This window comes from Fusarium vanettenii (assembly GCF_000151355.1).
Source record: "Fusarium vanettenii 77-13-4 chromosome 12 genomic scaffold NECHAsca_15_chr12_5_0, whole genome shotgun sequence".
NCBI lineage: Eukaryota > Fungi > Ascomycota > Sordariomycetes > Hypocreales > Nectriaceae > Fusarium > Fusarium vanettenii.
This window is the reverse complement of record NW_003315870.1, coordinates 301,730-329,561: the sequence shown is the minus strand read 5'-3', so window position 1 is coordinate 329,561 and position 27,832 is coordinate 301,730. Positions and strand designations below refer to the sequence as shown.

General features: G+C 50.0%; 11 protein-coding genes across 11 annotated transcripts; 6 read left to right on the top strand and 5 right to left on the bottom strand.

The window, feature by feature from the left end:
* Positions 1–1,269: 1,269 nt before the first annotated feature.
* Positions 1,270–3,408, top strand: NECHADRAFT_87690 (uncharacterized protein; the record flags this gene model as incomplete). Its single annotated transcript, XM_003047376.1, has 2 exons — positions 1,270–2,884; positions 2,951–3,408. The coding sequence occupies 2 exons, from the start codon at positions 1,270–1,272 to the stop codon at positions 3,406–3,408; spliced, it is 2,073 nt and encodes a 690-aa protein (XP_003047422.1).
* Positions 3,409–4,172: 764 nt separating this feature from the next.
* On the bottom strand, positions 4,173–6,125 carry NECHADRAFT_97785 (uncharacterized protein; the record flags this gene model as incomplete). Its single annotated transcript, XM_003047190.1, has 1 exon — positions 4,173–6,125. The coding sequence occupies one exon, from the start codon at positions 6,123–6,125 to the stop codon at positions 4,173–4,175; it is 1,953 nt and encodes a 650-aa protein (XP_003047236.1).
* A 568-nt stretch (positions 6,126–6,693) lies between these two features.
* NECHADRAFT_87688 (uncharacterized protein) lies at positions 6,694–7,820 on the top strand (the record flags this gene model as incomplete). The annotated part of the gene is made up of 3 exons (XM_003047375.1): positions 6,694–6,708; positions 6,761–7,225; positions 7,281–7,820. The coding sequence occupies 3 exons, from the start codon at positions 6,694–6,696 to the stop codon at positions 7,818–7,820; spliced, it is 1,020 nt and encodes a 339-aa protein (XP_003047421.1).
* A 410-nt stretch (positions 7,821–8,230) lies between these two features.
* Positions 8,231–10,297, bottom strand: NECHADRAFT_11912 (uncharacterized protein; the record flags this gene model as incomplete). Its single annotated transcript, XM_003047189.1, has 5 exons — positions 8,231–8,682; positions 8,743–9,232; positions 9,298–9,593; positions 9,647–10,122; positions 10,179–10,297. Coding segments are annotated over 5 exons (1,833 nt in total), but the record flags the coding sequence as incomplete, so codon positions are not given.
* Positions 10,298–11,018: 721 nt separating this feature from the next.
* NECHADRAFT_97783 (uncharacterized protein) lies at positions 11,019–15,441 on the top strand (the record flags this gene model as incomplete). Its single annotated transcript, XM_003047374.1, has 11 exons — positions 11,019–11,144; positions 11,206–11,390; positions 11,433–12,122; positions 12,173–12,452; positions 12,502–12,648; positions 12,709–13,462; positions 13,525–13,694; positions 13,757–14,286; positions 14,361–14,476; positions 14,530–14,705; positions 14,773–15,441. 11 exons carry the CDS (start codon positions 11,019–11,021, stop codon positions 15,439–15,441), a joined length of 3,843 nt encoding a protein of 1,280 aa, XP_003047420.1.
* Positions 15,442–16,040: 599 nt separating this feature from the next.
* On the top strand, positions 16,041–17,210 carry NECHADRAFT_53900 (uncharacterized protein; the record flags this gene model as incomplete). The annotated part of the gene is made up of 3 exons (XM_003047373.1): positions 16,041–16,188; positions 16,238–16,687; positions 16,738–17,210. The coding sequence occupies 3 exons, from the start codon at positions 16,041–16,043 to the stop codon at positions 17,208–17,210; spliced, it is 1,071 nt and encodes a 356-aa protein (XP_003047419.1).
* Positions 17,211–17,867: 657 nt separating this feature from the next.
* NECHADRAFT_54107 (uncharacterized protein) lies at positions 17,868–18,974 on the top strand (the record flags this gene model as incomplete). Its single annotated transcript, XM_003047372.1, has 1 exon — positions 17,868–18,974. The coding sequence occupies one exon, from the start codon at positions 17,868–17,870 to the stop codon at positions 18,972–18,974; it is 1,107 nt and encodes a 368-aa protein (XP_003047418.1).
* Positions 18,975–19,347: 373 nt separating this feature from the next.
* NECHADRAFT_106537 (uncharacterized protein) lies at positions 19,348–20,477 on the bottom strand (the record flags this gene model as incomplete). Its single annotated transcript, XM_003047188.1, has 4 exons — positions 19,348–19,492; positions 19,553–19,957; positions 20,006–20,282; positions 20,372–20,477. 4 exons carry the CDS (start codon positions 20,475–20,477, stop codon positions 19,348–19,350), a joined length of 933 nt encoding a protein of 310 aa, XP_003047234.1.
* Positions 20,478–21,946: 1,469 nt separating this feature from the next.
* NECHADRAFT_53791 (uncharacterized protein) lies at positions 21,947–23,528 on the bottom strand (the record flags this gene model as incomplete). The annotated part of the gene is made up of 4 exons (XM_003047187.1): positions 21,947–22,540; positions 22,600–23,176; positions 23,232–23,315; positions 23,371–23,528. The coding sequence occupies 4 exons, from the start codon at positions 23,526–23,528 to the stop codon at positions 21,947–21,949; spliced, it is 1,413 nt and encodes a 470-aa protein (XP_003047233.1).
* A 900-nt stretch (positions 23,529–24,428) lies between these two features.
* Positions 24,429–25,559, bottom strand: NECHADRAFT_97778 (uncharacterized protein; the record flags this gene model as incomplete). The annotated part of the gene is made up of 4 exons (XM_003047186.1): positions 24,429–24,971; positions 25,022–25,228; positions 25,291–25,463; positions 25,523–25,559. The coding sequence occupies 4 exons, from the start codon at positions 25,557–25,559 to the stop codon at positions 24,429–24,431; spliced, it is 960 nt and encodes a 319-aa protein (XP_003047232.1).
* Positions 25,560–26,209: 650 nt separating this feature from the next.
* Positions 26,210–26,638, top strand: NECHADRAFT_54009 (uncharacterized protein; the record flags this gene model as incomplete). Its single annotated transcript, XM_003047371.1, has 1 exon — positions 26,210–26,638. One exon carries the CDS (start codon positions 26,210–26,212, stop codon positions 26,636–26,638), a length of 429 nt encoding a protein of 142 aa, XP_003047417.1.
* Between the last annotated feature and the right edge of the window lie 1,194 nt (positions 26,639–27,832).

Sequence of the window (27,832 nt, the reverse complement as noted above, 5' to 3'; positions counted from 1 at the left end):
GCGACCCGCTCTTCAACTTTCAGTTAGCGAGAGACTCGAACGAAGACGAGCACAGCTTGCTCGCTCTCAACGCAAATCGAGAGCGCGAAGACGATGTTGCTCCCCAAGTTCTCTACCACTTTTACCACGCCAATGCGTTTCGCCACATGAGACTTCGCCATCTTCCTCAGAAGATTCCACATCCAGCATCGTAGCTTCTGCGGCGAGTACATGGCAACAGCCGGGTGTGGAATCTCCAGCCATGGATGCACAGCCTCTTGAACCTCATCGAGACAATTTCTCGTGGGCGGAGGCTGTGCTCGATAACTCACCGGCAAGTCCCAATTTAAGTATCCTGGAAAGATCAGAGGCTCATCCTTTTAGCAGAGTACTAGAGGCGGCCGAGTACGAACACCACACGCCCCTTGAGCTCGACACAGTGGATCCTTTAGTCTTACTTCTAAACTCAGACGACGATGGATATCCGTCAGCTACGGAGGAGGCTCCTAGTTGCTCTACGCTACCAGGATCGGATAGCGTATTTCCTGCTATGCCCCCCAGCAGTTTTTGCACGCCGGTCAGCGCCTGCACGAGCGTCGAGGAAGCCACACCCGTACCTTGGTCGGTCCCCGAAGGAAATCTGCCCGAGCCATTTCTGCATCCGATGCCAGTGTTGGACCCCTCCTTTACCATTAATGAGGGGGAATACGACCACTTCGGCTCCAAGTACAGCTCCCAGACGAGGCAAGAATCCCACACGGGCGACCTTCTCAGCGACTATTGGGCAGCTCTAGCTCCCATTCCGACATCACATAGTTTGGCCATCGATCCTGGGTTATCATCCAGGCAGGAATGGGACACTATACTGCAACCCACTGCGTATCCCTTGACCATACGAAGAGGCTTTGACGACTGTCGAACTGTTCGGCTCATACTTGCATTTGCTGTTTGATGAGGTCAGTTTCAAGCTACGCTACATTTGCTCCATTACTTGCTCACTTCTGGTTTGTAAACAGGGTGTACTCTTCTACTTAGTTAAGACGCTATGGAAAGCAAGCCAGCCATGGGATGGATAAGAGGGGCTATCTAAGACGTTACTGGCAGTCACAGTATACTTCTAGGGTGTATAAACCTTCATTTTGACATACCCAGTATCGTTATATGCATGTTTGGCACTCATGCATGACTACCCCATGCCATTAGGCACCAAAAAGTGCACGTCGCTTCAACCTTCCCACCTAAGTCTGATCGATATTTCTCTCTAATATTCCAAGCGTATAGCTATCAACAATGGCATCATGTACTTGCTCAACCCGTAAGGGGCCGATCTCGCTGACGGAGCGGCCAAGTCCCCCGCCTGAGACGACGAGTGAGCATCTTTGTGCCCAATGCGCCTCTCTCGACCTCAACGCCTTACTACAATCCCGGGACCCAGAGGAAAACAATGCCCGGCCGTGGCTGAGGAGTACAATGGGCTCTGCCTGTCCCCTCTGCCGGTTTCTGGCAACAATAGCATCTCCCGGACATCCATCTCCATCGCCAAGTCTGGACACCGAGATTGAGTACCAGCTAGAGACTGTATCTTTTCCCCACGGATTCCGTACATTTTCCGAAAACGATGTGCAAGATAAGTCTATATATGACTTCAACGTTCTTGGCCTCTGCACGTTTTATTCCTTTCTCCCCGAGGGCTGCATCCTGCCGGTTGATTACAACTTGCAACATCCCAAGTTGCCCGCTATCCGCAAAATTGACGCTGCCTCGATTAACTTTTCCATCTTGCGAAACTGGCTTGTTCACTGCCAGACTCACCACTCAGCGTCATGTATACCCTTGGATCAATACCTGCTGCAAGAGGTCACTGGCCTGAAGTTGATAGACTGTGAAACGAGACAAGTCGTAGAAGCACCCAGGGACCCCATCTATGTGGCTCTTAGCTACGTATGGGGCAAGTCCCATGCTGCCGAAGCGACAGGCTTGAGCCGGTCTTCCTTGCCGGAAATTGTTCCAAGAACCATCGAGGACGCGATACAAGTGGTGCTACGACTTGGTCTCAAATACTTATGGGTAGACAAGTATTGCATCAACCAGTCCAACGCCACTGAGTTGGCACAGCAAATATCCATCATGGACATGATCTATAACGCTGCGTTTTGCACCATTATCGCAGCTTGTGGAGAGGATGCCTCCTTTGGACTGCCTGGAGTCGGTTTAACAAGGAGACCAAAGCAGCGGGCAATTCACCTGAACGGACAGTTTTGGGTCTCAAGCCTTAGAGCCCCTGATCTGGTGACCGAGACGTCGACGTGGGCCAGCAGAGGCTGGACCTACCAAGAAGGACTGTTTTCTCGGCGGCGTCTTATCTTTACTGAGGAACAGGTCTATTTCGAGTGCAACGCAACCACGTGTCTAGAGACAGTGAGCTATGACCTTCACTGTCAAACGGACACTACGTACCTCGGTCCTGGCGGGATATTCAATGGCGGTCTCGGGTATGGAGGAGATGAACTCCATTGGCGCATCAGGGAATACAGCAAACGGTCATTATCGTTCCAGAGCGACATTATAAATGCTCTCAGTGGTGTTTTCCGGCTATATTCCACCAAGCACCATCCGACGCACCACTATTGGGGTGTTCCCATATACTACCACTCGAACTGGGACTCTTCCTTGCCAAACAAGAGCGTCGCAATCGACCGCGATCTTTTCCGCCAGTTCGGTCGCGAAATAGACGCTGCCTTTGCCCGTGGCCTCTGCTGGCAACTAGGCATGCCCTGTCCTCGAAGGCGGGACTTCCCTAGCTGGTCGTGGAGCGGTTGGATCGGGCCACTGGCGGACTCCAATTGGCTCCTTAACAGCCAACTCGGAGATAAACGAGTCAAGATTTGGCTGCAGAGGACTAACGGTAAGTATGAGAGGCTGAGCGAGTTAGTCGTTGGCACCATTTGCCGGCTGGGCCCACCATATACAGGCTACACTCCAGCCCTTCGTATAGAGGCATGGGTAATCGACACAACTCTCACCTATCTCGCTCATGGTCTCAATGGTGCCTGCATTAACCGGACAGGGTGGATTAAGAATCCGCGGTACTTCGTCTCCGCCGAGGCACTGGCATCGAGGAGGAGCTTTCACGGCACATTACGATGGCTTGTCGTGCCATCGGTACAAGTAAAGGAGGGTGATGAAATGCATGAAGAACTCTGTCGAGAAACCTTCACTTGCGTGTTGTTGAGCAAGGTATTGGAATTTGCGCTCGTGGTGCGGAAGCGGGCGGGGGAGGTCGTGGAGAGGATAGGGCATGTGAGGATTTCCCCCGCAGTTGTTGATCCGGGATATATTACGAAGGATTATGAACTGTATGAGGACGCCGACATGTTTGATATATTCCCTCGAACTCGTCGAACTAGGCGCACAATCCTTCTTGGCTAGTAAATTGAGGTCCAATGGATGTATTGCCTAACACTGAGGCAATTGGTCGAATCTCGACGTCTCCCTCCTCAGTATCGAGCAACATGGGAACATTAATAGGAACGGTGGCATCTTGCACTGCGAGCCTTGTCTTTCCATTATTAGGTTTCTATAGCTATAGTAGCTTAACTTTATCTTAGGTTTATAGTATTTTATAGCATTAAATTTAAATATTACTATATGTCTTTATGCATTTTTTAATTATATGTCTAATAAGTATCTTATTAAATAAGTAGAATAATTAGATGCTATGCTTTCTAGGATCTACTATAGGCGCTATTAAGATCGTTTTTCTTAAGTACTTTTTGCTCTTTCGAGCTATAATATAGTCTTTCTTATGGATTCATGCAAGCTTTCTATATAGTACACGTTGTGGAATTATATACTTTGAGAGACAGTTACGTTATATTAGGCGGCTCTTATAAATCCTTATATACCAGTAGCAGTACGACGAAGTATCAGATTCTTAGTAATTCCTATTAATAATATTAAAGTAAGACGAGTAGTAGCTATGGTATTCTAATGAATTTCTTAAGAGCCCTAAAATATATAAATATTTCTACCTTTTTAGAAATCAAAGCGGTCTACTATATTCGTAAACCTTCTCCCATAGATTAACAGAACTATTATAATATAATCATTCCTCTATTGTTTCTCAAAGATTACGCGTCATTATTATTCCATATTAATCCTCTGGTGTGTAACACTACCCCAAACTCGGCAAGCTACCCCCACTTGAACTGTGCCATTCTCTCGTCACTATAATCCTCAAACCTCTCCCCATCCACAAACTGATAAATCGTGGCATCTTTGACCATCATAGTAAGCGCCATACAATCCACTTTCGAAACCTTGCCCTGCTTATGCAACCTCTTCAAGAGCTGAAGTAGCCTCTCATCGGCCTCCTTCATTTCCGGTGTCTCGAGCCAATTCTTATCACTAAAAAAGCTAGCCTCCTCATTTGGAAGAGGAACCACATTCATGGCTGCCACGATACTGCTTGGTTCCTGCTTGGAGTCCCGTACGACCATCAAACGAGTCTCTTTGTCCAATGTCTCTGTGCCGTCGGGGAGAATAGTAGGGAACGGGCCCTCGTCCGAGATTTGGCAGTTGGGGAAGTTAACCTCGAGGATCATTCTTGCTGTCGTTGGCCCAATAAGCATGGCCTGAGCTCTGAGCTCCTCGGGGGATTTTCTCATGGCTTTTTCTGTTGTGTACTGCTTGATGGCTTGGAACTGGCTCTCCGAGCCCATCAGCTCATGCTTCGGTTGAACTTTGACCACCAAGTTGAAATCTCGTTCAAGACTCTTATCCGTCATGGGATTTATAGTGGGCGAAGCTGCTGCGAGGCCTGCTGGTGTTACTAATTCGCTCGGAGGAGGGAGGGCTCTGGTCTTGGCTGTAAGGCCGATGGGATCGCCGACAAATTTGAAGAGGGACTCATCAGTGCCCATGTACACAAGAATAGTGCAGCGATCCAGGACACCCTTTGCATGTAGACGTTTGGCGTATTCATAGACAGCCTTCTCACCAGCCTCCATCGTCGAGGTATTGGCGTAGTCGCCAAGCTTTGGCCAAGTGATGCCCTTGTTGATACCGATGACCAAGGAAATTCTGACGATACCGCCGGGCTCCTTGGTCGGATCAGCTTTCCTGACCAGCGTCACCGTATCAGACGGGTCAATCTCTGTACCCGGGAATGGAGGCGGTGTGGCCGTAAACGACACCTCTTCAACACTCTCTGCCATCTTATCATAGACCCTCGTGACGAGCAATCTCGTCGGTTCATGATACATCTGTCCATTGGGGAGTCTGAACGGCAATGGTCCTTCGTCCCAGACAGTACTTCCCTCCCAGCCCTTACTGCAATCTCTCACAGTTTGTTTAAACCAATGCGGTGCAAAGAGTCCTCGAAAGGCATTGGGCGCCTTCTTGGTGTCTTTGACGATGCCGTTCATTACTTGGATGAGCTCTTTTGGTCTATGGATGGGACGACGGTCGATGGTTGGTGGTTTTGGTGTGGCGTCGAAGCGGCAAGTGATGAGGTCTGCGCCGATGAAGATGTGGATGAGAGCGTGGCTGACGTTGGTATCCGTTGCTCTCATGAGGGCGACGCGAGAGAGCATCTCGTGCTTTGCACCTCTCATTTCGGGGCTGTCGAGCTCGGCGCCTGGGATGAGCCAAGGCTGTTGATCTTGGGTGTCTTTCTCAGTCGTCTCGGTTTTGCTGGAGGTTGATGGCTTGGTGGGTGGCTTCGCGATCATCAGAGCAAACGCATGAACAATCCCACTATAGCACGCGTCAATGACGAGGAAAGTGCTTGTAGGATGCTTGCACTTGTCATCGCCCGAACAAAGACCTGCCCCGGTACAAACATGTGTCTCTCCCATATCTTGAATCGTTCCAACATCGTCGCATTCAGGATACATCTCGGTGAGATGTTGACGAGCACCATGGAACATGAATTCCTTGTACACCCTCAAGAAATCATTGTGACGTCCAGCTTCAATCGCTTGCTTTTCATTCGCGCAGAACCACTCTGTCCAGGCTTCGTCCCGTTCCCATGTGACCTCAGGAAGGACGATGCTACCAAGGTCTATTTCTTGCTGAGATTTTTTCTTTGCTGGACGAGGAGCTCGCGAGTCGTCGCCGACTGGAGTTGAGGAACCACAACCCATGACGAATTTTGGTACAAACGAGAGACTTGAAGTTTGGGATAATCGAAAGAACAATCTATGAGGCAAAAGCCGGGCATTCTGCGATACATATGTAGCCTTGGGCCTTCCATTTTTCTTGCCCGGTGACTCACTTGAGTGACTACGCCGCAGAGACCAGAAAAGGTAACGTAACGTCCGATGTTGGCTCAGCCCTTATAGGTTGTGCCCCAGTCTTGCCGCAAATCCTACAAGGGTTCAAGTCTAGAACCCCAAATTTTCACACATGGGCATGCACTCTGATCCATAAATAACACCAAATAAGCTCAATGCAACATCGAGGAGCAAAGAAAAGTGTGTTTTTTAGGAAGTTCAAACTGCCCTATATTCGAATCTACGCTAAGATAGGGCATGTTCATTATCTGTCGGGGCTGTGCAGTTCGAACCCCTGACAACGCGACAGATGATCGGCTCATCCTGGATCCAGCATGCACTGCGAGGCGATCACTAAATGATCGGATCTCAATGTATTGATAAGTTCAGGCCCTTTTTTATGGACGAGCTTGCCGTGCCAACTTCCTGGATGTTTAAAATGCCTCGATGCTTGGTTTAGAGACGCCTAGAAGATCAAGATTTACGAACCTTTCTGAGTGCCCAAGCCCGCATCAGGCGCGGTCACGAACGGCATCAACTATTCCTTGCCTTCATTGGACCAAACAGTCCGAGTTAAGTTCAGAATCGGAGGCTTGGGCACCATATCCGCCAAGTGTGAGCTGCCTGAAACGAGCCTGACATTCACTATTCACCCCGAGAACCCCGACACGCAGCCCACTCTGAAGCTTGAAATCACCAAAGACGACTGCATCTTGAAGAAGCGAGAGAATGACTCGGGTGCGTATGAGCGCATCCCTGAAAGCCTCAACTTCAACCCAGAAGTGAGGGACAGATCCAAGTACTTTAACAAAATCATGTTCCCCAAGGGCAAAGCATCTGCTCTTCTTGAGGCCATCGACCAGAGCTGCAGAGGCCCCGCAAAGTTGTGTGGGGATACTTTGGAATCGAAAAAAGGCGAATTCGGAAGCATTAGGGAGACCTATCTTCGAATCACTGTTGGTGACAACTTGGTAAGTCCTCGCCGTATGCCAACTACGCACCTGGCTTCAGCTGACACCTTAGCAGGCCAACTCCCCAGGCATTCCCTATGTCATGGAAATCTGGCCTCCAGGCCACTCATCGCCTATCCACCAGCACGGTGACGCCTCAGCCATCATCAGGGTCCTGCACGGCAGCATCGATGTGACGTGGTATGATGCTCTCAAGAAGAACCGCATACCCAAGCAGATCGGCAACCAGGTCCGCCTCTCAGAGGGTGACATGACATGGCTAGGTGAGAAGCAGTATCAGATCCACCAGCTCAAGAACAACACCGATAAGGTGTGCATCACGCTCCAGTGCTACCAGTTTGAGGAGCACGACACCATCCACGACGAGACCTTTCACTGGATGGATAAGCAGCTTCAGATCAAAGATTTTATCCCCAACAGCGATATGGCTTATGGGCTCTTTGTTCAGAAGATGAAGGAGGAATGGGGGGCGGATAATCTAAAGCCAGTGGACTGTGGCAACTCAACACAGTGGGTAGCGATTGTGGGTTTTTTCACTGTTGCCTGCCTCTCTTATGCAAAGTACGGTGGCTATCTCAAGAAGCTAGTCACGTAATGCTGTATGCATTCTTCTAAGAACACGACTATGGCTTTTATATAGCCAATGAGCATGTACTTGACGCTGGTAAAACAGCTCGTCGACGCTTCTCCACGAATTGAGTCGATATGGCAGCCCTAATCATGATAAATGTTCTAAGTATGCCTTTGCCCCTCAAGCTTTTCGCAGGTTTACCCATCCTCCAACAGCCTCATCATCTGTTGATTCTGGTAAAACCAATCACCCAATTCTACACTTGATAGATCCATCTCCACGCCAAAATCATCAGGCCTGTCATTCATATCATCTTGGGACGTATCCTTCGGCATATTCGACTGCTTTGTCCTGGCCAACGCAGAAGGAGACGCCTCGACGGTGCCCATCCCGAGTCCGGTCGCAGTACTGCTGGCTGACGTTTGCTGCTGATATGCCTTGGCCTTCGCCTCGATGTATTTCGCCGCAACATCATATAATGATGTGAATATCGGGAGTTGTTTACGGCAAGCGGCCGAGTAGCGCGGAATGATAGAAGCCAGTTCAAGTGCCCCAACAAAACGTGCTAGAAGTTGGAGGTCGGAGGACTCGCATGTCTCAATAATGTTGCAGAAGAGAATGTTGAATGGTATGAATGGTGAAAGCATGAGCGATGTGTTTATCCAGAAGTCGAGAATAAGATCTTCGGATGCCTGGTCCGCAATGAGGGAGATGCAGGTTGCATGCTCTTGGAGGGCAATCCTTGCAGCCGAGATGCACTCTGGGCATGAGGAACTAGATGTATCTTCTGGGGGTATGCTCTTGTAGATCGAGGCGAGTATAGAGTAATCGCAAACTATGTTGGAGTGCCTAAGGAAGGCAACCACCTTGGGTTCGATCAGCTGCCCTAGAGGTTCTGGATGCATCTGTAACTTGTTAGTTGGAGTACGGAGAATAATCCATTGACTGCTAGTCCCTAAGAGAAGGCTCATATGTATAAGGATCCGTGACCTACTTACGTCAGAGACAGCTCTTGAAGCTATTCTTTGCTCCATTTTAGCAGACAAGACTTTTGCGCGGGACCTCCTAACCGAGACAGGCTGCACAAGAGCACTAGGACTAAAAAGCTCATCAAAGACAAGGCCAAAGAGTCTTGATAGTTCTATGCCGTCTGGTAGACTGGTAAACCAGTCTGGGGAAGTCCTCTGTTCTCTCAATGGTTGAGGGATAGTAATGTCGTGGTCCCGGACAGTAGAAGCTCTTCCCAGACGGAGTGCGATAGCCTTTTCTAGGCAGTAGAGCCCCCAGAAAAGACGAGTTTTGTATTGTTTCTCCTCTGCAACTTCAGAGTTCATTGCAGTGCTACTGTGCATGCCCATCGCCTGAGCGAGGAGTGAAGCCTTTGATACAAAGGACCACCCCGCATTTGGCTTGTTCATCTGCAAGCAATACATGGCCTATTTCAGGGAGCATCAGCGAACCGTTTATCAAGTGGCATATCCGATCGTTAAAATACACTTACCGCTATGTACATCGCATGCACATGATCCACTGTCGCAGGTGCATGGAAGGAAAGGTTCGACAGGACGATCTCAAGGCTGTTCTTACAGACAGATGCCTGCGCGGCATAATCATGCTTGGTGCTGATGTCTGCTGAGATGCCAGAACACTCATAAAACAACCAATAGAGACCCAGGTGGACAATAATTAACTCAGCATCGGTCATCAGTCCTGGGGAACATGCCTTGACCACGTACTCGGTGAAATGACCGAGAGACTTGAATTGGAGAAGAAAATGCGATTGGACTCTTGAGTTCTCTGGACGTAGGTTAGTCTTCAAATGCAGGCACAACGAATAGGTTCGGACGGACCCTTAGCCAGCCTCAAGCAAGCCATGATTTTTCCTATTGGAGGAAGCGGCAGATCTCTAATCGTGTAGCCTGGTGGGAGAGTCTTGGAGAAGGGGTTTGAGGTGTCATATGAGTTGTTACGCCGCTGTTGAGCTTCAACAATGTCTCCCAAGGACTTGAGTGCGGACGTCATCTCGGGTGCGACAGGTGAGAATATGTCATGCGCTAGAACAGCTTGGAGAAACTTTGTAGCCAAGACAGCTTGGGAGAATAGAGAGGGCTCAATTGCATCCGCCTCTGTAAGGGACTGGTGACTCCCCCTTTCGTATACTTGAACGTTGGTTCGAGGAGGTTGGGTCGATGGAGGCCAGGGGTTCGGCGGCGGGTGACTGATTGTTGAGTTGGTGTCGCCGATGCTGGGATGCGCATGGCTTAATCGACTCATGATGTCTGTCAAATCGTCAATCTTTTGAGAAATCTCATCCATCCTACTCTCGCTGTCAGGCTATGTCAGTGGTCGAGTAACTAATTTGGGAGGCATATTCAAACACACTAGACGCTCGAAATCATGACCTGCTGTCGCTTTGCCCTCTTCTTCTGGCCTAGGTCGTAGGTGCACTGTAACTTTGCCTTGATACAGTGGGCGCATGGATGGACGCGATCGCATTTGATCTAGTGACAGCCATATCAGATCGACAGTAGGATTACTGATTGGAGGGATGGATCGAACCTTTCGTCTACGACAACGATCACACTAGGATACTGTTAATGATGCTCGAAACAACCATAATCAAAGCCACGTTGGGAGTTTACAGCTAGTCTCTCTGTCGCGGAAGCCTCATGTCTATCTCTCCCGCCATGAGGTCCCTGTTCATCGTCCATAAAGGGGCTGTCGCTATCAACCTGGGTCGTATCCTCAACGGTGGGAATACCGCCACTATAGGCGGGGGTGAAGGTCGCCATTTCGTCACCAGTAGTTGAGCAGTAGTATTGAGGATGCAATGCAGGCTATTTTGATCGACGACGGTCGGTGGAAATGAAGTAGTTAAGACCTGAGGCGCCGGAACAAGAAGTTAAGAAATGGCTTGTCACGTGCATGCGGATCGAAAAACGTGCGCTCCGCTCCGAAAAATGACGGAGTTACGGAGCTCCGCATCCCGCTCTGGACGCATCGACGGAGGCTCTTGGCGCCCGCTTACCCTGGATTTGCGGCCGGACAGCTCCCTCCGTAACGAGTCTTGTCCACCTGCAAGACTTCTCGCGTTTGTCGCATTTAAGATGTATTTCAATTTCTTCTTTGCTTCTTCTCGTCAGGCCTTATTGTGCATCCCCTTCTACTCTCTCCTTTATTCTTTTGATCGTTTACTCTGTCACTCATTAGCACGTCGAAACCATGACAGTCTCCGAAAAAGTTGACCATGGGCAAACCACCCAAGGTGCCTCCCCTGTGATTTTGGACAGTGCTTCTACCGACGATGCACCGGCTTCGAAAGAGCCGTCAGGCTTCAAGAGTTTCTTTGTACTTATGGCCCTTCAACACCATTTAGCCTATGGTTTACTAATCTCAACTGCGATGCCAGAGAGTCTTCCGATACGGTTCCCCGACGATATATTTCCTCCAATCGATCGCAATACTGGCAGCCATTGCATCTGGTGTCGGCCTGGCCATGGTGAATGTCGTCATGGGGCGATTCATCACTCTTCTTGGAGATGTCTCGGTTTCAGGCACATCGAATGGATTCATCGATACCGTCAGCACCACAGCGTGAGTTGGTCCTAGACTTCCTGCACTTCTGAGACAGGATAGCCTAACAAATACGGATAGGTTGTACTTTGTCTACATCGGCATTGTGCGATTCGTGTGCACCTATCTCTATTCTTCCCTAATGACCTACAACGCCTACCATTTCGTGAGGAACCTTCAACGAACCTACCTACGAGCCGCTTTCAGCCAGGAGATTGGATTCTACGACACTGGGTCTTCCGGTACCAATTCTGCAGGCTCAGTCTCCATGCAGGCCACCACCAACGGCAAACTCATCCAGAGTGGCGTCGCAGAGAAGCTAGGCCTCTTCATCCAGGCCATTTCGACGTTTTTCGCTGCTTTCATCATCGCCTTTATCAGCCAATGGAAGCTCACGTTCATCATCATCTGCATCGTCCCTACCATCCTTATCGTCGTTGGTGGTGTTTCCATCTTCGACGCTTTCATCAACAACGACCTCTTTCGACTGTACGGCCAAGCGGGAAGTTATGCTGAGAATGTGCTTGGTGCTACACGCACCATCCACGCCTTCAGCTTACGGGACAGGGTTGTTGGCAAGTATTACTCTTTCTTACAGGAAGCATACAACCGAGGCATGAAGAAGAACAAACTTTACGGAGTCATGTTTGGCGGGCAATATTTTGTCATCTATGCCGGGATGGGTCTTGCGTTCTGGCAAGGCTTCGCCATGATGGACAGGGGCGAGGTTCAGGACTTGGGTACAGTGTTCACGTAAGACATTCCCCTGTACACTTGCGGCTCTAATCTAATCCATTTTCTAGGGTCTTGCTCTCGGTCGTTATCGCAGCAACAACCATGATGTCCCTGGCGCCTCACACTGTCGCCTTTGGCCGTGCAGCTACTGCGTCGGTAGAACTCTTCAAGCTTATTGACAGACAATCCGAGATCAATGCCTTTGACGATTCGGGGGTGAAGCCGGAACAAATCACAGGGACCATCACCATGAAAGATGTGTCTTTCAGTTATCCTTCGCGTTCCGAGGTGACGGTTTTGGACAAGTTCTGCTTGACAGTTCCGGCGGGTAAGGTGACAGCTCTTGTGGTAAGTGATTCTCACTGATGCCAGATTAACACATACTCACAACTTCAAGGGACCCAGCGGCTCGGGAAAAAGTACAATCATCGGTATACTTGAGCGATGGTACAACACATCCGCCGGCAGTGTCAAGTTGGACGGTCGAGATGCCAAGGACGTGAATCTGAGATGGCTTCGCACCAATGTCCGTCTCGTGCAACAGGTGAGAGTCGTGAATCTCCTAGTCTTTTAGGACACAGTAACTAACCTTGACATTTTTTAGGAACCCGTCCTCTTCAACGGCACTGTTTTCGATAACATCTCCAACGGTTTAGTCGGCACCCAGTGGGAGTTCGACACACGCGAAGAGCAAATGGAGCGAGTCCAACAGGCGGCCAAGCTCGCATTTGCACACGACTTTATCGTTGGCCTCCCCGGCGGCTACGATGCTCGAATCGGGGAACACGGAGGCCTCTTATCAGGTGGTCAGAAACAAAGAATTGCGATTGCGCGAAGCATCATTTCTGAACCAAAAGTTCTTCTTCTCGATGAGGCTACTTCCGCTCTTGATCCCCATGCCGAAGGCATCGTGCAGCAAGCTTTGGATCGAGCAGCACGAGATCGCACCACCATCGTCATTGCACACAAGCTTGCCACAATTCGAAACGCTGATAACATCGTGGTTCTCTCACAGGGTAAAATCGCTGAACAAGGACGACATGAGGAACTACTTGCCATAGACGGGGTGTATGCCAACTTGGTCAAGGCTCAAGACTTGGCTCCTGTTGATAGCAAGGAAGAAGTCCTCGGGAGCTCCTCTGATGATGATGAGTCGACAGAGTTGGTGCTGGAACCCATCAGGACCCTCAAGAAGCTGCAAACTGCCGAGGCTGAGAAGCTCTTGCTCCTGAGGGATCGAGAAGACTACGAAAAAAGCCCCAAGAGCGGGCTCATCCGGAATATTGCTAGGCTTGTAAGGGCGACACCACGGCTGGTGCCTTGGTACATACTATCGCTCTGCACATGCATTGCAGGAGGTATGCTTGACCGTCTTCTCCCCTCAGAACTGAGAATTTCGTGCTGACACGATCTTAACTAGGTGCTGTTTATCCTGGCCAGACCCTTCTTATGGGTAGAATCGTGAACCTCCTAGGGTCTGACGACGTGATGAAGGAAGCCAATTTCATCTCTCTCATGTTTTTCGTTTTGGCTATTGGTTGCCTTGCTGTGTACTTTGCCATGGGCTGGACAACCAATATTGTTGCACAGGTAAGTTGCCTGTAGTCTATCTTGTGAAGACGTCTCTTTGCTAACCCTTTTGCAACACCCAGACGCTCAACACCGAGGTACGAAAGGATATGCTCGAGGGTTTTCTCCGACAAGACCTCCGTTTCTTCGACCGCCCCGAGAACACAGTCGGCGCCTTGAACAGCCGTCTAGATGCGCATCCGCAGTCCATCTTGGAGCTGATGGGGATCAACATATCCTTTGTTCTGGTCTCTGCCATCAGCGTGTTGGCCTGCAGCATTCTGTCCCTAATCGTCGCCTGGAAGGTCGGCATCGTCGGCGTCTTTGCCGGAGTCCCACCGCTCGTCTTTGCAGGATGGGCCAGAATCCGGCTGGAAACCAGGATGGATGGAAAGATGAACACGGCCTTTTCTCAAAGCGCTTCCATCGCGTCCGAGACCATCATGGCTATTCGGACTGTGTCTTCCTTGGCTATCGAAAGTAAAATCCTCGAACGGTATACTGATGAGCTTGATGGTGCCATTCGTAGCTGCACACCATTCTTATTCCACATGATGGTTTGGTTTTCTCTCACGCAATGCATGGAGCACTTTGTGCTTGCACTCGGATTCTGGTCAGTTTCAACCCCCAAGCCAACCGGTATCAGTCGTTTGGTCTCTAGCTTTTGCATCCAGCTAACTGATTCAGGTGGGGATCTAAGCTCGTGAATGATGGCGAGATTAATTTTTACCAATTCATGGTTGCGTTTATGGGTGTCTTCTTTTCTGCCTCGGCGGCAGGTACCATGTTCAGCTTTGCAAGCAGTAGGTTTTCAGGCCTTGATCGAGTTGCAATCCCGTGAATGACTCTTTTTCAGGTTTCACCAAGGCGAACGAGGCCGTGAACTACTACTTCTGGCTCACAGGACTGCAGCCAATGGTCGACGAACGACAGAATCCTGACAAGGAACCTCCTAATGCTTGCTCGACATATGGTCTGGACAACGTCCAGTTCTCCTATCCTCTAGCTCCGGACAACAGGGTCTTGAAAGGGGTGTCAATGACGGCGAGTTCTCCCTCTACTAGGTTCTAAGTTGAACTATTATTAACATGATATACAGATTGAGCGAGGCGAATTCGTGGCATTTGTGGGCGCGTCCGGCTGCGGGAAAAGCACCATGATTTCCCTCCTAGAGCGCTTCTACGACCCGACGAGCGGAACCATCAACATCGACTCAACTCGGCTCACCGACATCAACCCAGTCTCTTATCGTCAACATGTTTCGCTCGTTCAGCAAGAGCCTGCTCTATTCCCCGGATCCATCCGCGACAACATTTCACAAGGCGCACCATCAAACTCGGTCTCGGATGCAGACATTGAGGAAGCGTGTCGGGCCGCTAATGCATGGGATTTCATCTCTTCATTGCCAGAGGGTCTCAATACTCCTTGTGGCACCAGAGGAAGTCAGCTTTCCGGAGGTCAAAGACAGCGCATCGCAATCGCCAGGGCGTTGATCCGAAAACCTCATGTCATTCTGCTAGATGAAGCAACGAGCGCCTTGGATACCGAATCAGAACGTGTCGTCCAGGCTGCTTTGATGGAAGCTGCAACTGGTGACAGAATCACCATCGCCGTTGCGCATCGTCTATCAACTGTCCGTCAGGCAACGCGGATCTACGTCTTCTATGATGGAAGGGTTTCCGAAATGGGATCGCACGAGGAGCTTATTCGACATAATGGACTGTACGCCAAGATGTGCGAAGCCCAAAAGTTGGATCGTGGGGTGTAGGGGCTCAGACATGGACGTGAGCAAGAAGTCAGGCACAGGCATTTTGTTGTTGCGATTAGTCTATAGACTTTCCTTTCTCAAGTATCTTTTTATTAATTATTTACCATTCGGAGGTCATTGCAGTAATCAGCGACAATTCCATCACAGCTCAGTGCCGTGAAGCACCGTTAGTGAAGCATCCTTCATGTAGTGAGTAGATCCCCCCGCTGTGGGTAGAGAGCTATCGCGTGTTGTGAGCAGTCTGCGGCGATGACGACGTTTTGATAACCAGCAACCTCGTCGAGCCATTTCAGGGCATTTAACGTCCCATTGATGAAGTCATGCGCAGCTGGGGTAAAAAGCAGTTGGGGTAGAAAGCACACGGGTCTGATTCTTGATTTATAATGAACTGATTTGTAAACTAATCGTACGGATATCATGTAACCGAAATCGGCATCTTCACAAAAGTCCCCTACACAAACAGATCACGATACGAACCCTCACTGCTTCCCTCTTCGTGGTGTCGCCGAGAGTATTTGATCCAGAATAGGCCTTGCCGTTTTCTTCTTTTAAGAACAGAATCACATCACATTTCACGCTGTGTTAGTGGACGAGCAACGATGGGTATTTTGGAAACCTCACAATGGCAAACACGCCAGGATGGTCTTGATAACCTCATGTTAACCAAAGCTCCCCTTTCTTCACCTGGAAGTGGGGAAGTCCTCGTCGAAATCAGAGCAGTGTCACTCAACTACCGAGATCTTGAAGGTATGGCCGACCTGTTACCCTAAGCGATAATGATTAACGAACTTCTTAGTTTCCCAAGGTCTATATAGCCACCACAAGGCCATTGCGTCTGGTCAGCCAGACGCCCTGGTTCCTTGCTCCGACATGTGCGGGGTGGTTGTTGCGATTGGCGAAGGGGTCGCATGGAAAATCGGTGACCGTGTCGTTTCAACGTGGAACCAGGGTCACTTTACCGGGAGCATCAACCCCTATATCATGAAGACGGGTCTTGGTCTGCCACTGGATGGAGTTTTGCAGACCCATCGAGTGTTCCCGGCAGATGCTCTTCTGAAGGCGCCAGATTACATGTCAGATGAGGAAGCGTCTTGTTTGACAATTGCCGCTGTCACAGCTTGGATGGCAATCAATCAATTCCGACCTCTTGGCCAGCCGGGAGGAAAGGGAGAGATCGTTCTTCTCCAGGGCACAGGTGGAGTGAGTATCAGCGGTTTGCAAATCGCCCATGCAGCGGGTGCTACCAGTGAGTATCACGCCTTGAGCACCCCTTCCCGCATACTAAAAGCATTACAGCGCTAATCACATCATCCTCGGACTCCAAGTTGGCACGGGCAAAAGCTCTAGGGGCGAATCATGTCATCAACTACAGAGATGTACCCAGTTGGGACGATGAGGTGATGCAGATTTCCAATAATCACGGAGCAGACATCATCTTCGAGACTGGCGGTGCCAAGACTATCCGAAAATCCTTCAACTCTGTCGCTTACGGCGGCATGATTGCATGCATTGGCTATGTTTCTGGGAAGCAAGATGATGCTGACGAGAGGACCAACATCAACGTCCTTGCGCTGTCGCGGACAGTCACTCTCAAAGGGATCATCAATGGGCCAAAGGATCGTTTTCAAGAAATGCTCCGATTTTATGAGCAGCATGAGATACATCCTGTCATAGATCGTGTCTTTGCTTTCGAGCAGGGTAGAGATGCCTTTACATATCTTGAGGGAGGCTCCCACTTTGGCAAGGTTGTTATTAAAGTGACGAGCTAGATCGACTGTAATAATAACACATTCCTCTTGTGATTACTACTTTATTCACCTTTATACGCGATGCTTTCAAGTGGAGAGTTCCAAGATCAACAATTAAACAATAAACAATAATGCAGAAACAATCTGTGATCATGTTCGAATCCAACTACTCACAGCGGGGATTCTGAAGCAAGTCGTTGACAGATGCGAATATCTTCGAGCCAGAGGAGTCCTACGCTTCCAATGCGTACCTTTCACGAGCAGTTGGCGTTTGGAATGTTATTATGCAAACCAGATCCCCCACAGTCATTTGACCAATTTTCGTTTTTACTAGAATCTGACCATGTGAGGTGGCAAGGTTGATGCAAGCCGAGAACTCGGCTACTAAACTCAAATCCAAAGAAGCCGATGGAGTCTTAGATACGGAATCAACCCCAAACATGTTTAGTCAGTCCGATGGAACAGGACCGTTGGAGCATGAGTCTCCACGATTTGTCAGCCAAGCGAAGCATAGATGGCATGAACCGGGGTCGATAACTGGTACGGATAGAGATGGTCATCGGCTTCGTTACCCAAGGGCCTATAGTATTATATAAAAAGCCCACCAAGGAAAAATCAATCAAAAGATTATCTTACACGTACCGGAATTGTTTAAGAATTTTATATCAATCCCTCGCAATGCTCTCCACTTCAAAACTCTTTCAGCCAATTCGGCTGGGAAACATGCAGCTACAGCACCGGATCGCCATGGCCCCCTTGACTCGATTCCGAGCAGACGAAGATCAAGTTCCCCTTCCACAATGCCTCGAGTACTATACCCAGAGAGCTAGCTCTCCTGGCACCCTGATTATTGCCGAGGCAACCTCCATCTCTCCGCGTCACTCTGCAGGGCCACATGCCCCCGGTATATGGTCGCAGGCCCAAATCGAAGGCTGGAGGGAGATCACCGATGAAGTTCATGCGAAGGGGTGTTTTATGTACTGCCAGATCTTTGCTCCTGGTCGTGCTGGCCACAAGGAGGGGTATCCTCTATACAGCTCCAGTGCTGTACCCATGACCGACGGCGATTCAGATGCCGTTCCCCAAGAGATGACTGAGTCGGAAATCTGGGATTGCATCTCTGATTTCAAAACGGCTTCCCACAACGCTATCAAGGCTGGTTTTGACGGTGTAGAGTTACACGGAGCAAATGGATACCTCATCGATCAATTCAGCCAGAACACCTGCAATATCCGAACCGACAGTTGGGGAGGCTCTGTTGAGAATAGGTCCAGATTTGTACTGGAAGCTACAAAGGCCGTGGTCGAAGCAATTGGGTCTGATAGGGTTGCTGTCAGACTCAGTCCCTGGAGCACGTTCCAGTCCATGAAGATGGAGGTGGAGCTCGCAACTCGACAGTTTTCACACATCATCCGGGGACTCAAGGAGCTGTTTCTCTCCTATCTTCACCTGATCGAGTCACGCGTCGTCAACAATATAGACTGCGAGAAGAAGGAGGGCCTAGAGTTTGCTTTTGACATATGGGGCAACCAGTCTCCCATCTTGGTCGCTGGCGGATTCAACAGTGAATCTGCAAGGAAAGCGGTGGAACAGGAGTATCAAGACCACGATATTCTAGTTGTGTTTGGAAGATATTTCGTCTCAACGCCCGACTTGGTATTCAGAATCAAGGAGGGCATAGAGATGAATCCTTACGACCGCTTGACCTTTTACACACCTGTAGAGACTAAAGGGTACACTGACTACCCTTTCAGCAAGGAATTCTTGGGCAAAGTGTCCGTTTAGCCTGAGAAAGGGACCTCGGGGAAGCTTAGATTGAACAGAGGGCAAGGGGGGTATGTAAATAGCATAGCCTACTGTGAATACTTCTGAAAACAGCTTTAGTGACCGTCTCCATTACGCGAAATCTATTGTGAACCGGGTGATGCTTCCAAAAAAAAATTCATCAGCCGCAATGGCAATGAACACGGCAATTCACATGTTCTATCATAAAAGCTGAGTCGGCGAACACCATAGCATGGAAAGGCGTGAAGATTTTGGAATATTTGGCAGCTCACGTTCAAGACCAGTGTGTAGAGAGACACATGTAGGTTAATAGTTACGTCGAGTGACATACTTGGTTGGTTTTCAAAAATACCCATCGCCTAAACACATCCATCTACTTTGTCTCTCTCAGCTTCAGCCCTGCTTCAGCAGGCAAAAGAGCATCTTTCTCTGGAGGATGCTTTGCCTTGAAATCATCGCACACCTCTTCCATGGTCATGAACTCGACACCTTCAAACGTCTTGAACCACTCAATCAATCTTTTCAACGATCAGCCAATATCATAGTAACAAAATTTAAGAAGAATCGTTCGATCTTACCGCTCATGCATTAGGGCGACATGGGGGCGACCAGATACATCAGGATGAATACTAATAGGGAAGACGAAATCGTCATACTCTCGGTAGTAGTACTCAAAATGGTCCTTCCAGATGGCTTCAACGTCCCTTGGGTTGACATACCCATGACTGTTGGGGGCGGACTTGATGAACATCATCGGAGGGAGGTCATCAATGTACCAGCTCCCAGGAATCTCAACCAACCCGGTAGGCCTTCCCTTGACAAAAGGCTTCATCCAGGTCTCGGCCTTTTGTGAGTAGTCGATCTTGGTGTATGTGTCGCCAATCGTAGGGTAGTAGCATTGGCAATCGTGGTGTCCCAGACTGTGGTCATACTCGATGCCATATTCGAGCAGCAGCTGGGTTCCCTCAAAGCTGGTCTCCCACCTGGACACCAGTTAGAAATTCATCTACCATCCAAGAGGGGCGATTTACCAGGGTGCCACCATGCCGCGTGGAGGCTTTCCAGTAAACTCGGTCATCAGCCTGTAGCTCTTGTCGAGAACGTCTCGCTGCTGCTCAACGCTCATAGCATTGGGGTTCTCATGGGTGTAGCCGTGTAGCCCGAACTCGTGACCAGCATCCAGAACCATCTTCATGTGTTCTGGAAAGGTCTCAAGAGAATGACCAGGGACAAACCAAGTGGTCTTGATGTCGTATTTGGCAAAAACCTTGAGCATGCGTTCCACGCCAATTGTACCGCCAAACCAACCTGTAGAAATCGAAGGATGTCATGTCAACGCCACGTTCTCAGTTTCGCAGAGAGGGGGTTCGATCCTGAAATTTAAAATGGCAGCGTACCTCGCGCAATATCACCGGCCGAGTCCTGGCCACCATAGGAGCCGATCCAGCCTGAGATGGCGTCGACATCGACTCCGTAAGTGATAATGGCTCGCTTCTTGCCCATGGCGACTTGTTAACAGTTGTCTGAATGGTGATGACAGGGACGTATGGAAGCTTCGAGTCTAGAGGAAATAACAATTCTCTACGTATTCTACGTAGGATAACATATCGAGTTCCAGGGCGACCAAGGAGACCTTCATATACATTCCTACTCTGTGACCCTTGGGAGGGGTTCCGTTTCCAGATCTAGAACCCCGCGGTAAAGCCAAAGCACCTCCATGGGGACGACCCCGCATCCATTAAAGAGTCCAGGCCGTTTGAGGCCCCAAGTTGATGTCATGGAGGTTGACGATTTGAGTGACATCTCTGCGAAGGCTAACAACACTGGTAGCGATCCACTCAATGGCGCTAAGCCTCTAGCTTTCAGCAACGTGATTGGCCAAACACAGGGAGTAGCCGACAACCAAATCGGCTATCTCCTCGACGTCGAAGTCGGCATTTGGATCGGCCCGGGATCTCGCCTCCAAGTCTCCAAGAGCTCAGGGTATCGACTGAAAGTCTCCAAGTGCTTCATGATCTACTAGAGATAGCTTGCATTAGACTAAGGATGTATGCAATAGCCTCTGCGTCCAAATACTGAGTCTATACGGAATTCACCGAAGGGATTGGCTTCGCTTGCAGTGTGGGGCTTGCTCGTGGTCGACGGTGACGTCATTCTCAGGTCTAGGGTAGCCCAGGAAGAATAAACCCAATGTCCCGAGGACCTGGATTTTCATGATCTGGCCATAGGAATTACCCTTCTTATATCAATAATATCATTGAATCATGATATCGCCTTGCTCTTCGCTACGACGGGTGCCATTTAAGCCAGCTTTGTCGACTTGCGCTCCACGCTTTATACAAGTCCTATCATCCATTTTTCAAGACGTGATTCATGTCTTTGCCCACCACGGGCACAACACTACACAATGGCTTATCTGGAGGCCACGTGACCTTGTCGCTACAGCAGCCAACCTTCTCATTTTGAGCCCCACACACCAAAAGATTACTTCGCGATAGCCTCACCTCCTCAATATTTAAGTACAGTAGTAGACCGGGAAGCACGAGGCAGCTACCAACCTCACCGACTAATATTCGTAGTCGTGGTGCTTGGAGTTGGGCTGAGCAGGGGATGGCCGCCCTGGAGGGGTAAATGGCATCACGGCAGAAATTAGAGGGCCATCTATCAGCCCAGTAGCTGCGCGGTTATGCCTACGCCATTTTGAATCACTCTTTCAGTGCATGAAATTATGGTATTAAGATAGAGCTGGAGAAAGATTTGAACGCTTCTGTGAACTATAAAACCCTAATGCCTTATCACAAGGAAATTTTCTAAATATGTGGAAGTTAGATACGATGGAAAAGCCAAATTCGGCTATCACAAGGAGAGAATCAATTTTGAAGTGAATTGTCGCCCTCACCCTGTCCGAATGAAGCCAGAGATTCGTACATGATTCTGCTTCTTCCAGGAAGTACTGCATAGGTACTTGCCAATCAGAGGGTGTACAAGTTTGGGGAACCAGGTCTCGTCCAGCTATCAAGCAGCTTCCTGTTATCCCGACGCAACACCCATTTCATAAAACAGCAGCCTACAATACTGGCCCCGGAGAATGCAATCATGAGTATCATAGCTGTAGTATACCTGGGTGACTCATGGGGTAAAAAGAAATAAGGACTCCAGATGTTACCGAATTGACCAGTCAAGTTGATGATCGCGGTAGCACAGGCTCTCTTCTCCGGGGTCTGGCTCGTAGATGATGCAGCCCAACTGTACACGATTGCATTGGCGGCGAAGCATCCCGAAATGTATAGGAACGATGCGAAATACCGAACGGGCAAATTGAGGGCCGAGACCGAGATGATGAAGCCAACGATGGCTACTCCCATTGGGGCGCTGATATGCCAGCCGCGCTCACCTCGGACATCGCTCGAGTAAGCGACAGCAAAGGAGACGATTGCCCCTACAAAGTAGGGAGGGCATGTACAAAGGAGAGTGATTGTTCGACTGCCTAGGCCGAAGCCTTTGACAATAGTAGGGTAGAAGTTGTTGAAGCCGTACGCGGTATGATTGCTGCAGAGTATGAAAGCCTAGAGTGGAATGGTGTTATTAGAAGTCAAAGTCGGACAAGAAGGCTTTGGCTACTTACAAAGACCCAGACGCGAAAGTCCATGGCTGCGGTCCTCAGCCCGTGCCAGATGGATCTGTTTGACTCCTGGTTGGAAACCTGATCACGAGCAATTCTCTCCACAGCCAATTGCCGCTCGTCGTCAGTAAGCAGCCAAGTAGCCGAGCCAGACTTGGAAGATGGAAAGTCCGGCAGGATAAAGATGGCCAGGACACCGATGACAAAGGTAGCAACGCCTTCAAGCAGAAATAGCCAACGCCATCCACTGAGACCCCGGGCGCCAGAGAGGCCAGCAAAGATGCCCGCAGCCAACAAGCCAGAGAAGGCAGTCGCTAAAACAAGGCCAGAGTATAAGACTGCTGTACGGAGAGCAAGCTCCTTCTTCGTATACCAGCAGGAGAGCAGGTAGAAGGCACCGGGAAAGAAGGGTGCTTCGCAGACCCCAAGGAAGAACCGCACGGCAATGAGCCCAGAGAAGTTATGGGTAGCCGCCGTAGCCGCAGAGATGCAGGACCAGGCGCAGATCCAAAATGGCATGAAAAGCGAGGGTCTGACGCGAGTGAGGATCATGTTGCTGGGCAGTTGACCGAGCATGTACCTGTCCAAGAAGTCAGCCAAGAGCCAAGTTAGCTCACTGAAAGCGAGTTGCATACCCGACGTTGAGAATGGAAACAGCAATGTTGAACTGATTTCCTTTGAGACCGAGGTCATCCTCGAATGAATCCAACTTGGCTTGTCTTGACACTGCGAGTAAGCTTCTTGAACATCTTGTGCAGTTAGAATGACACCTACGCAATATTGTTTCGGTCGAGGTAGTTGAACAGATACAGGACCCAGACCATAGGCATGAGTGTCATGTCGAGCTTTCGAACAAGGCGTTTTTCTCTGGCCCTCCAAGCCTCATCGATAGGCGGGTATTCGGATTCGTCCTTGTTATCCACGTTCGCCATGTCGATGTGCTCGATTTTGTCCTCTTTCTGGTTGGGAGACATTGTTTCTTGCGATAGGGAAAACTGGGCGCGCGATTGTTGAGCGAGGATACTGAATGAGTAAGAACTTGCAGAGATAGGCGTTCCTGGTAGAGTTGGACTGGTGATGGCAGACACGTAGCTATATAATTTGCAAAGATACCGGACCGTCATGACCTTGAGGCACCATCATGCACACTCTGTTCTCCCAAGCAGCAGGAAAATCCGGGGTAAGGCCCTCACCCCACAACTTCCCCGGATTCCAACCCCCTTTCCCCAGAGCCTCTCTCTGGGTCTGGACTCGACGCATGTGGAGATCAGAGAGGAAAAAGAGCTAATAGTTGAAGATAAGGATTTCTCCAAGACGTGACTGGTTCGTTGAGTACATCCTCCTCGGTAAAGATTGTGTTTCTTTTGGAGGTGGCGTCGGCGTGTTGGAGAGCTAGGCTGTCTTGGGCAAGATTAGCAAAGGCGAAGTGAATCTTTGTTGCCGAGATTTCTCACCCTCTGGTCGTGCTGCACTCTCTCGGGATGCTAAGTGTGGCTTTCTTGGAGACTGCCGGGGTTGTAAAGGACGCGGCATCAACGGGACAACTGATCGGCTTACCGACCTGTTGGCCCTATGTAGGCATTGAAACATGTTCGAATCTCTTTCACTCGCTATGCTTCCTTGCGCCAGCTACTATAGGCGCCATACCGAAATGGAGTACTTTAACAGGTCTTTGAAATATTCTTTCTCGAGTTGGTCTTAGAGGAACTCTATCAAAGAGCATCGAGGAGAACCCTGGGCATATGAACAAGATATGAGGGAACGAAAATCTTGAATAACGGGCAACGTAACACCATCAAGACATCAATAGTGACTACCTAACAATACGGCCATTACAATACAGGATCCTCCCCGCCCAGCCACTTGTAGATGACCTTGGAATCTTTGCCCTGAAAGCTGGCATCCTTGGCAGCATCCCTAAACGCATCTAGCATGGGATGGCCCAAGACCGTCTTCGCACCCAAGTCATCGGCAGCCTTGACACCGAGCTCCAGCACCCCGAGGCAAAGCTCAAGCGAGAACCCACCTGCATAACCCTTGCTTGCCGAGTTTCCTGGGGTCAGGCCCGGGACGGGATTGTTGACCTTGGAGTTGAAGTTCATACCGGAACTGGCGTTGATGACACTGTCGAGTCGCTTGACGTCTAGACCACTGCGGATGCCGATGTTGTAAGTCTCGGCGGTGGCCAGGGCTGTCAGCGAAGAGAGATAGTTGTTGAGTAGCTTCATCTTGAGGCCGGAGCCGAGCTTGCCGCAGTGGAAAATGGAGTCATCCTTGCCCATGAGGCGGCAGATCTCCAAGACGCGTGGCCAGATTGCGTCGTCGCATCCAACCATGAAGGAAAGGGCTCCTTTTTCAGCCCCCATAGCGCCACCCTGTGCAGTGTAAGGATTATGATCCAAAGTCAGCTCTCCATGTAACTTACTGAGCAGGGTGCATCCACAAAATCTCCCCAGCCTCCATCAATGACCTTTTGAGCCACTTCAGCCGAAACACCGGCGTCAATAGTGCTGAGCTCTAGAAAGAGTATGCTGCGGCCCAGTCTTCGCTCCGCCGCCAGAAGCCCTCTATCCTTGTTGAGGAACACGTCGTGCACGTGAGGGGCTTGCGGAACCGATGTCATGATCACGTTCTGAAAGATGTGTTAGGTATCAGGGGTATTTATCATATAGAACTGGGTCACGATGGACGTACTGCTAACTCGGCGACTTCCTTGGGGGATGAGGCTGCTCGGACACCAGCGCCATTGTGTTCGTCGATGAACCTCTTTACCGCTTCCTGGTTCACGTCGTACACCACGAGCAGGGACGAGTCGGGGATACGCAGGCGGATATTTTTGGCCATCCCGTGGCCCATCTGGCCGAGGCCTGCAATTTGGTATGAGTAAAGGAAGTGTGTCTTGGTTTAGTTGTATAGGTCTTCCTACCAATGAAGCCGTAAGTTGTCTGCGAAATGCTACCCATGCTGGAGGGACGAGGGTACGAGAGAGTAAATTGAGGTGTCAAGGTTGCCTTTTACCAGTCTAATTACAAGCGAGACAAGGTTCACTCAGCGTATTTAATCATCTAGGTCTCGATAATTGATTCGGCTAACACTCCATCCTTGACCACTCCACTGCTCTAGACATGCTGAACTCGGACGGCATAGCAGCCGGGATACCCTCGATGGAGTGCATCGGCCCGAGCGAGATGAATGTTAGTGGCCCCTATGAATCTGGATAAGGTAGCTTTTTGGAGAGCGGTTTCACCAGACAAGAATTTAATGTTGTGGAGGGCAACTGTTACCCATGGTTGTGGAGGTTGTGGAGGTTGGAGAGAGTTGGAGATGCAACCCCCGACACCACCCGCTTCTCCATGCGTGAGGATCTTGGAGAGATTGCCGTGGTGGCTACAGTCCCGGAGAAGTCGCCAAGTGTCGAGGAAGTACAGAAAACACAACTGTTTGCCAAAAGGTTGGTATTTAAAGACTCTATTGTCGTAATATTCCATCATCGTCATCAACACTTGACCACCTTTGAATCCCTTCTCTACAAGTCATCATTCGACTCTACCTTGAACCTTTCACCCTCGACAAAAACACCTATCTTTTCCCCTTCCAAGTCCAGAACTTCGCAATGGCGGGACAAAGCAACCGGGCTGAGCTCCAGAAGGGCCTCTATGAAGTCGGCATGCCCATCCGCCGCTCCGTCCTCAGCGACGCATACGTCGACAACGCCCTAAAGAATGGTAGCACCGAGTTCGCCAAGGCTATGCAGGAGTTCACCACGGCCTTCTGCTGGGGCGCAGTTTGGGACCGCCCCGGGTTAGATCGCAAGCAGCGTTCGCTCATCAATCTTTCCATGTTGGCCGCCACCGGCAAGGTACACGAGTTGGCCGTTCACACCCGAGGTGCCGTGAACAACGGCGTTTCGGCAACCGAGATACGAGAAGTTCTCGTGCAGGTGTGCATTTACATGGGCGTTCCGGCCGGGATGGAGGCTTTCAAGGCGGCCGAGAAGGTTCTGATCACCATGGAGAGCGAGGGTGCGACTATTAAGCCTTGAGGGCCTCGGCTGTCAGGGCAGCAAGATACGGGGAAGGATACCGAGTTTCATGGGACTGGGACGGATAGTGTAGAACATCACAAACGCATCCTGGATGCGGCGTGACTCATGTCGTCTATTCAACACAGGTTCAACCTATTTCCCTAACGATACGTTGCACAAACAGCCAAACTGAATCTTAATTGCTACTAGCGGCTAGCATTGCGTACGAGAGGGTATTCTTTTCTTAGCATCAGTGATATCTCCAAGACAGGCTATCAGACGTGATGACAAAGAATACTAAACCTCAACTCGTACTCCATGGCAGAGGGATTGTTCACCTCTGAGGGTTGCACCAAAACCTCGTCCTGTCTCGTAGGGTGTCTGAAGAAGAACTACTATATCACAATGATTGCCCGCGTTAAGATTGCTTGGATGAATAAACTGGCCCATAACCGTCCCATTCTCACGTCATGGTATCGGCATACCGAGTCAATATTCTCGCCATCCTCGGCATGATACCCCACACCGTCGTCGTCCCAGTATCAAGCAGCTCAGCCCATCTCAACAGTACAAGAGCCGAGAGCGGCCTAGAAGTCTCGCCCCTTGCATGTTCGCCACTCGCCCGCGTCAGTTGCTTCAGTAAGCGAAGGACCTTTTGCTCATCCACTGACAAGTCTTGGATGGATGACACCGACTGCACCCACTTGGATAGAAACAAGGCACACTCAAAGTAGCTCAGTGAATGCTGCACGCTCCAGAACCAAAAGCTCGTTCGCGCCACGACCTGGAATCCCAACTGAGTGGGTGTTCGAAGGGCAAGACAGGCTTGCAACGCAGCCCGGGTGGTTGCTGACCCGCGGCTGGGGGGCGTCGTGGACTTGATCAACTCAACAACTTGCTCTTCCGGGCACACGCCAAAGCTCCTTCTGACGTGAGAGAAGTCTGAGGCCAGCCGTATGTAGGCAATTCGAGATATGGCGGTGCTGTTGAAGAGCATAGGCTCCCTCGGGTCATCGGGTGGTGACCCCGAGCTTGAAATGTGCTTGAATATTTGCTGCCACCGACTAAGGAGCTTGGCAAATTCGTCGCGCATGGGAAGTGCTTCGGCCCCATCAGATATCTGAGCTCGGTGAGACATAATGATCTTCTGAAGTAGAAAGGATATGATGAGGTGGCAGGCAAAGGTGCCGATGTTTGGCGGAGGAGGGGACG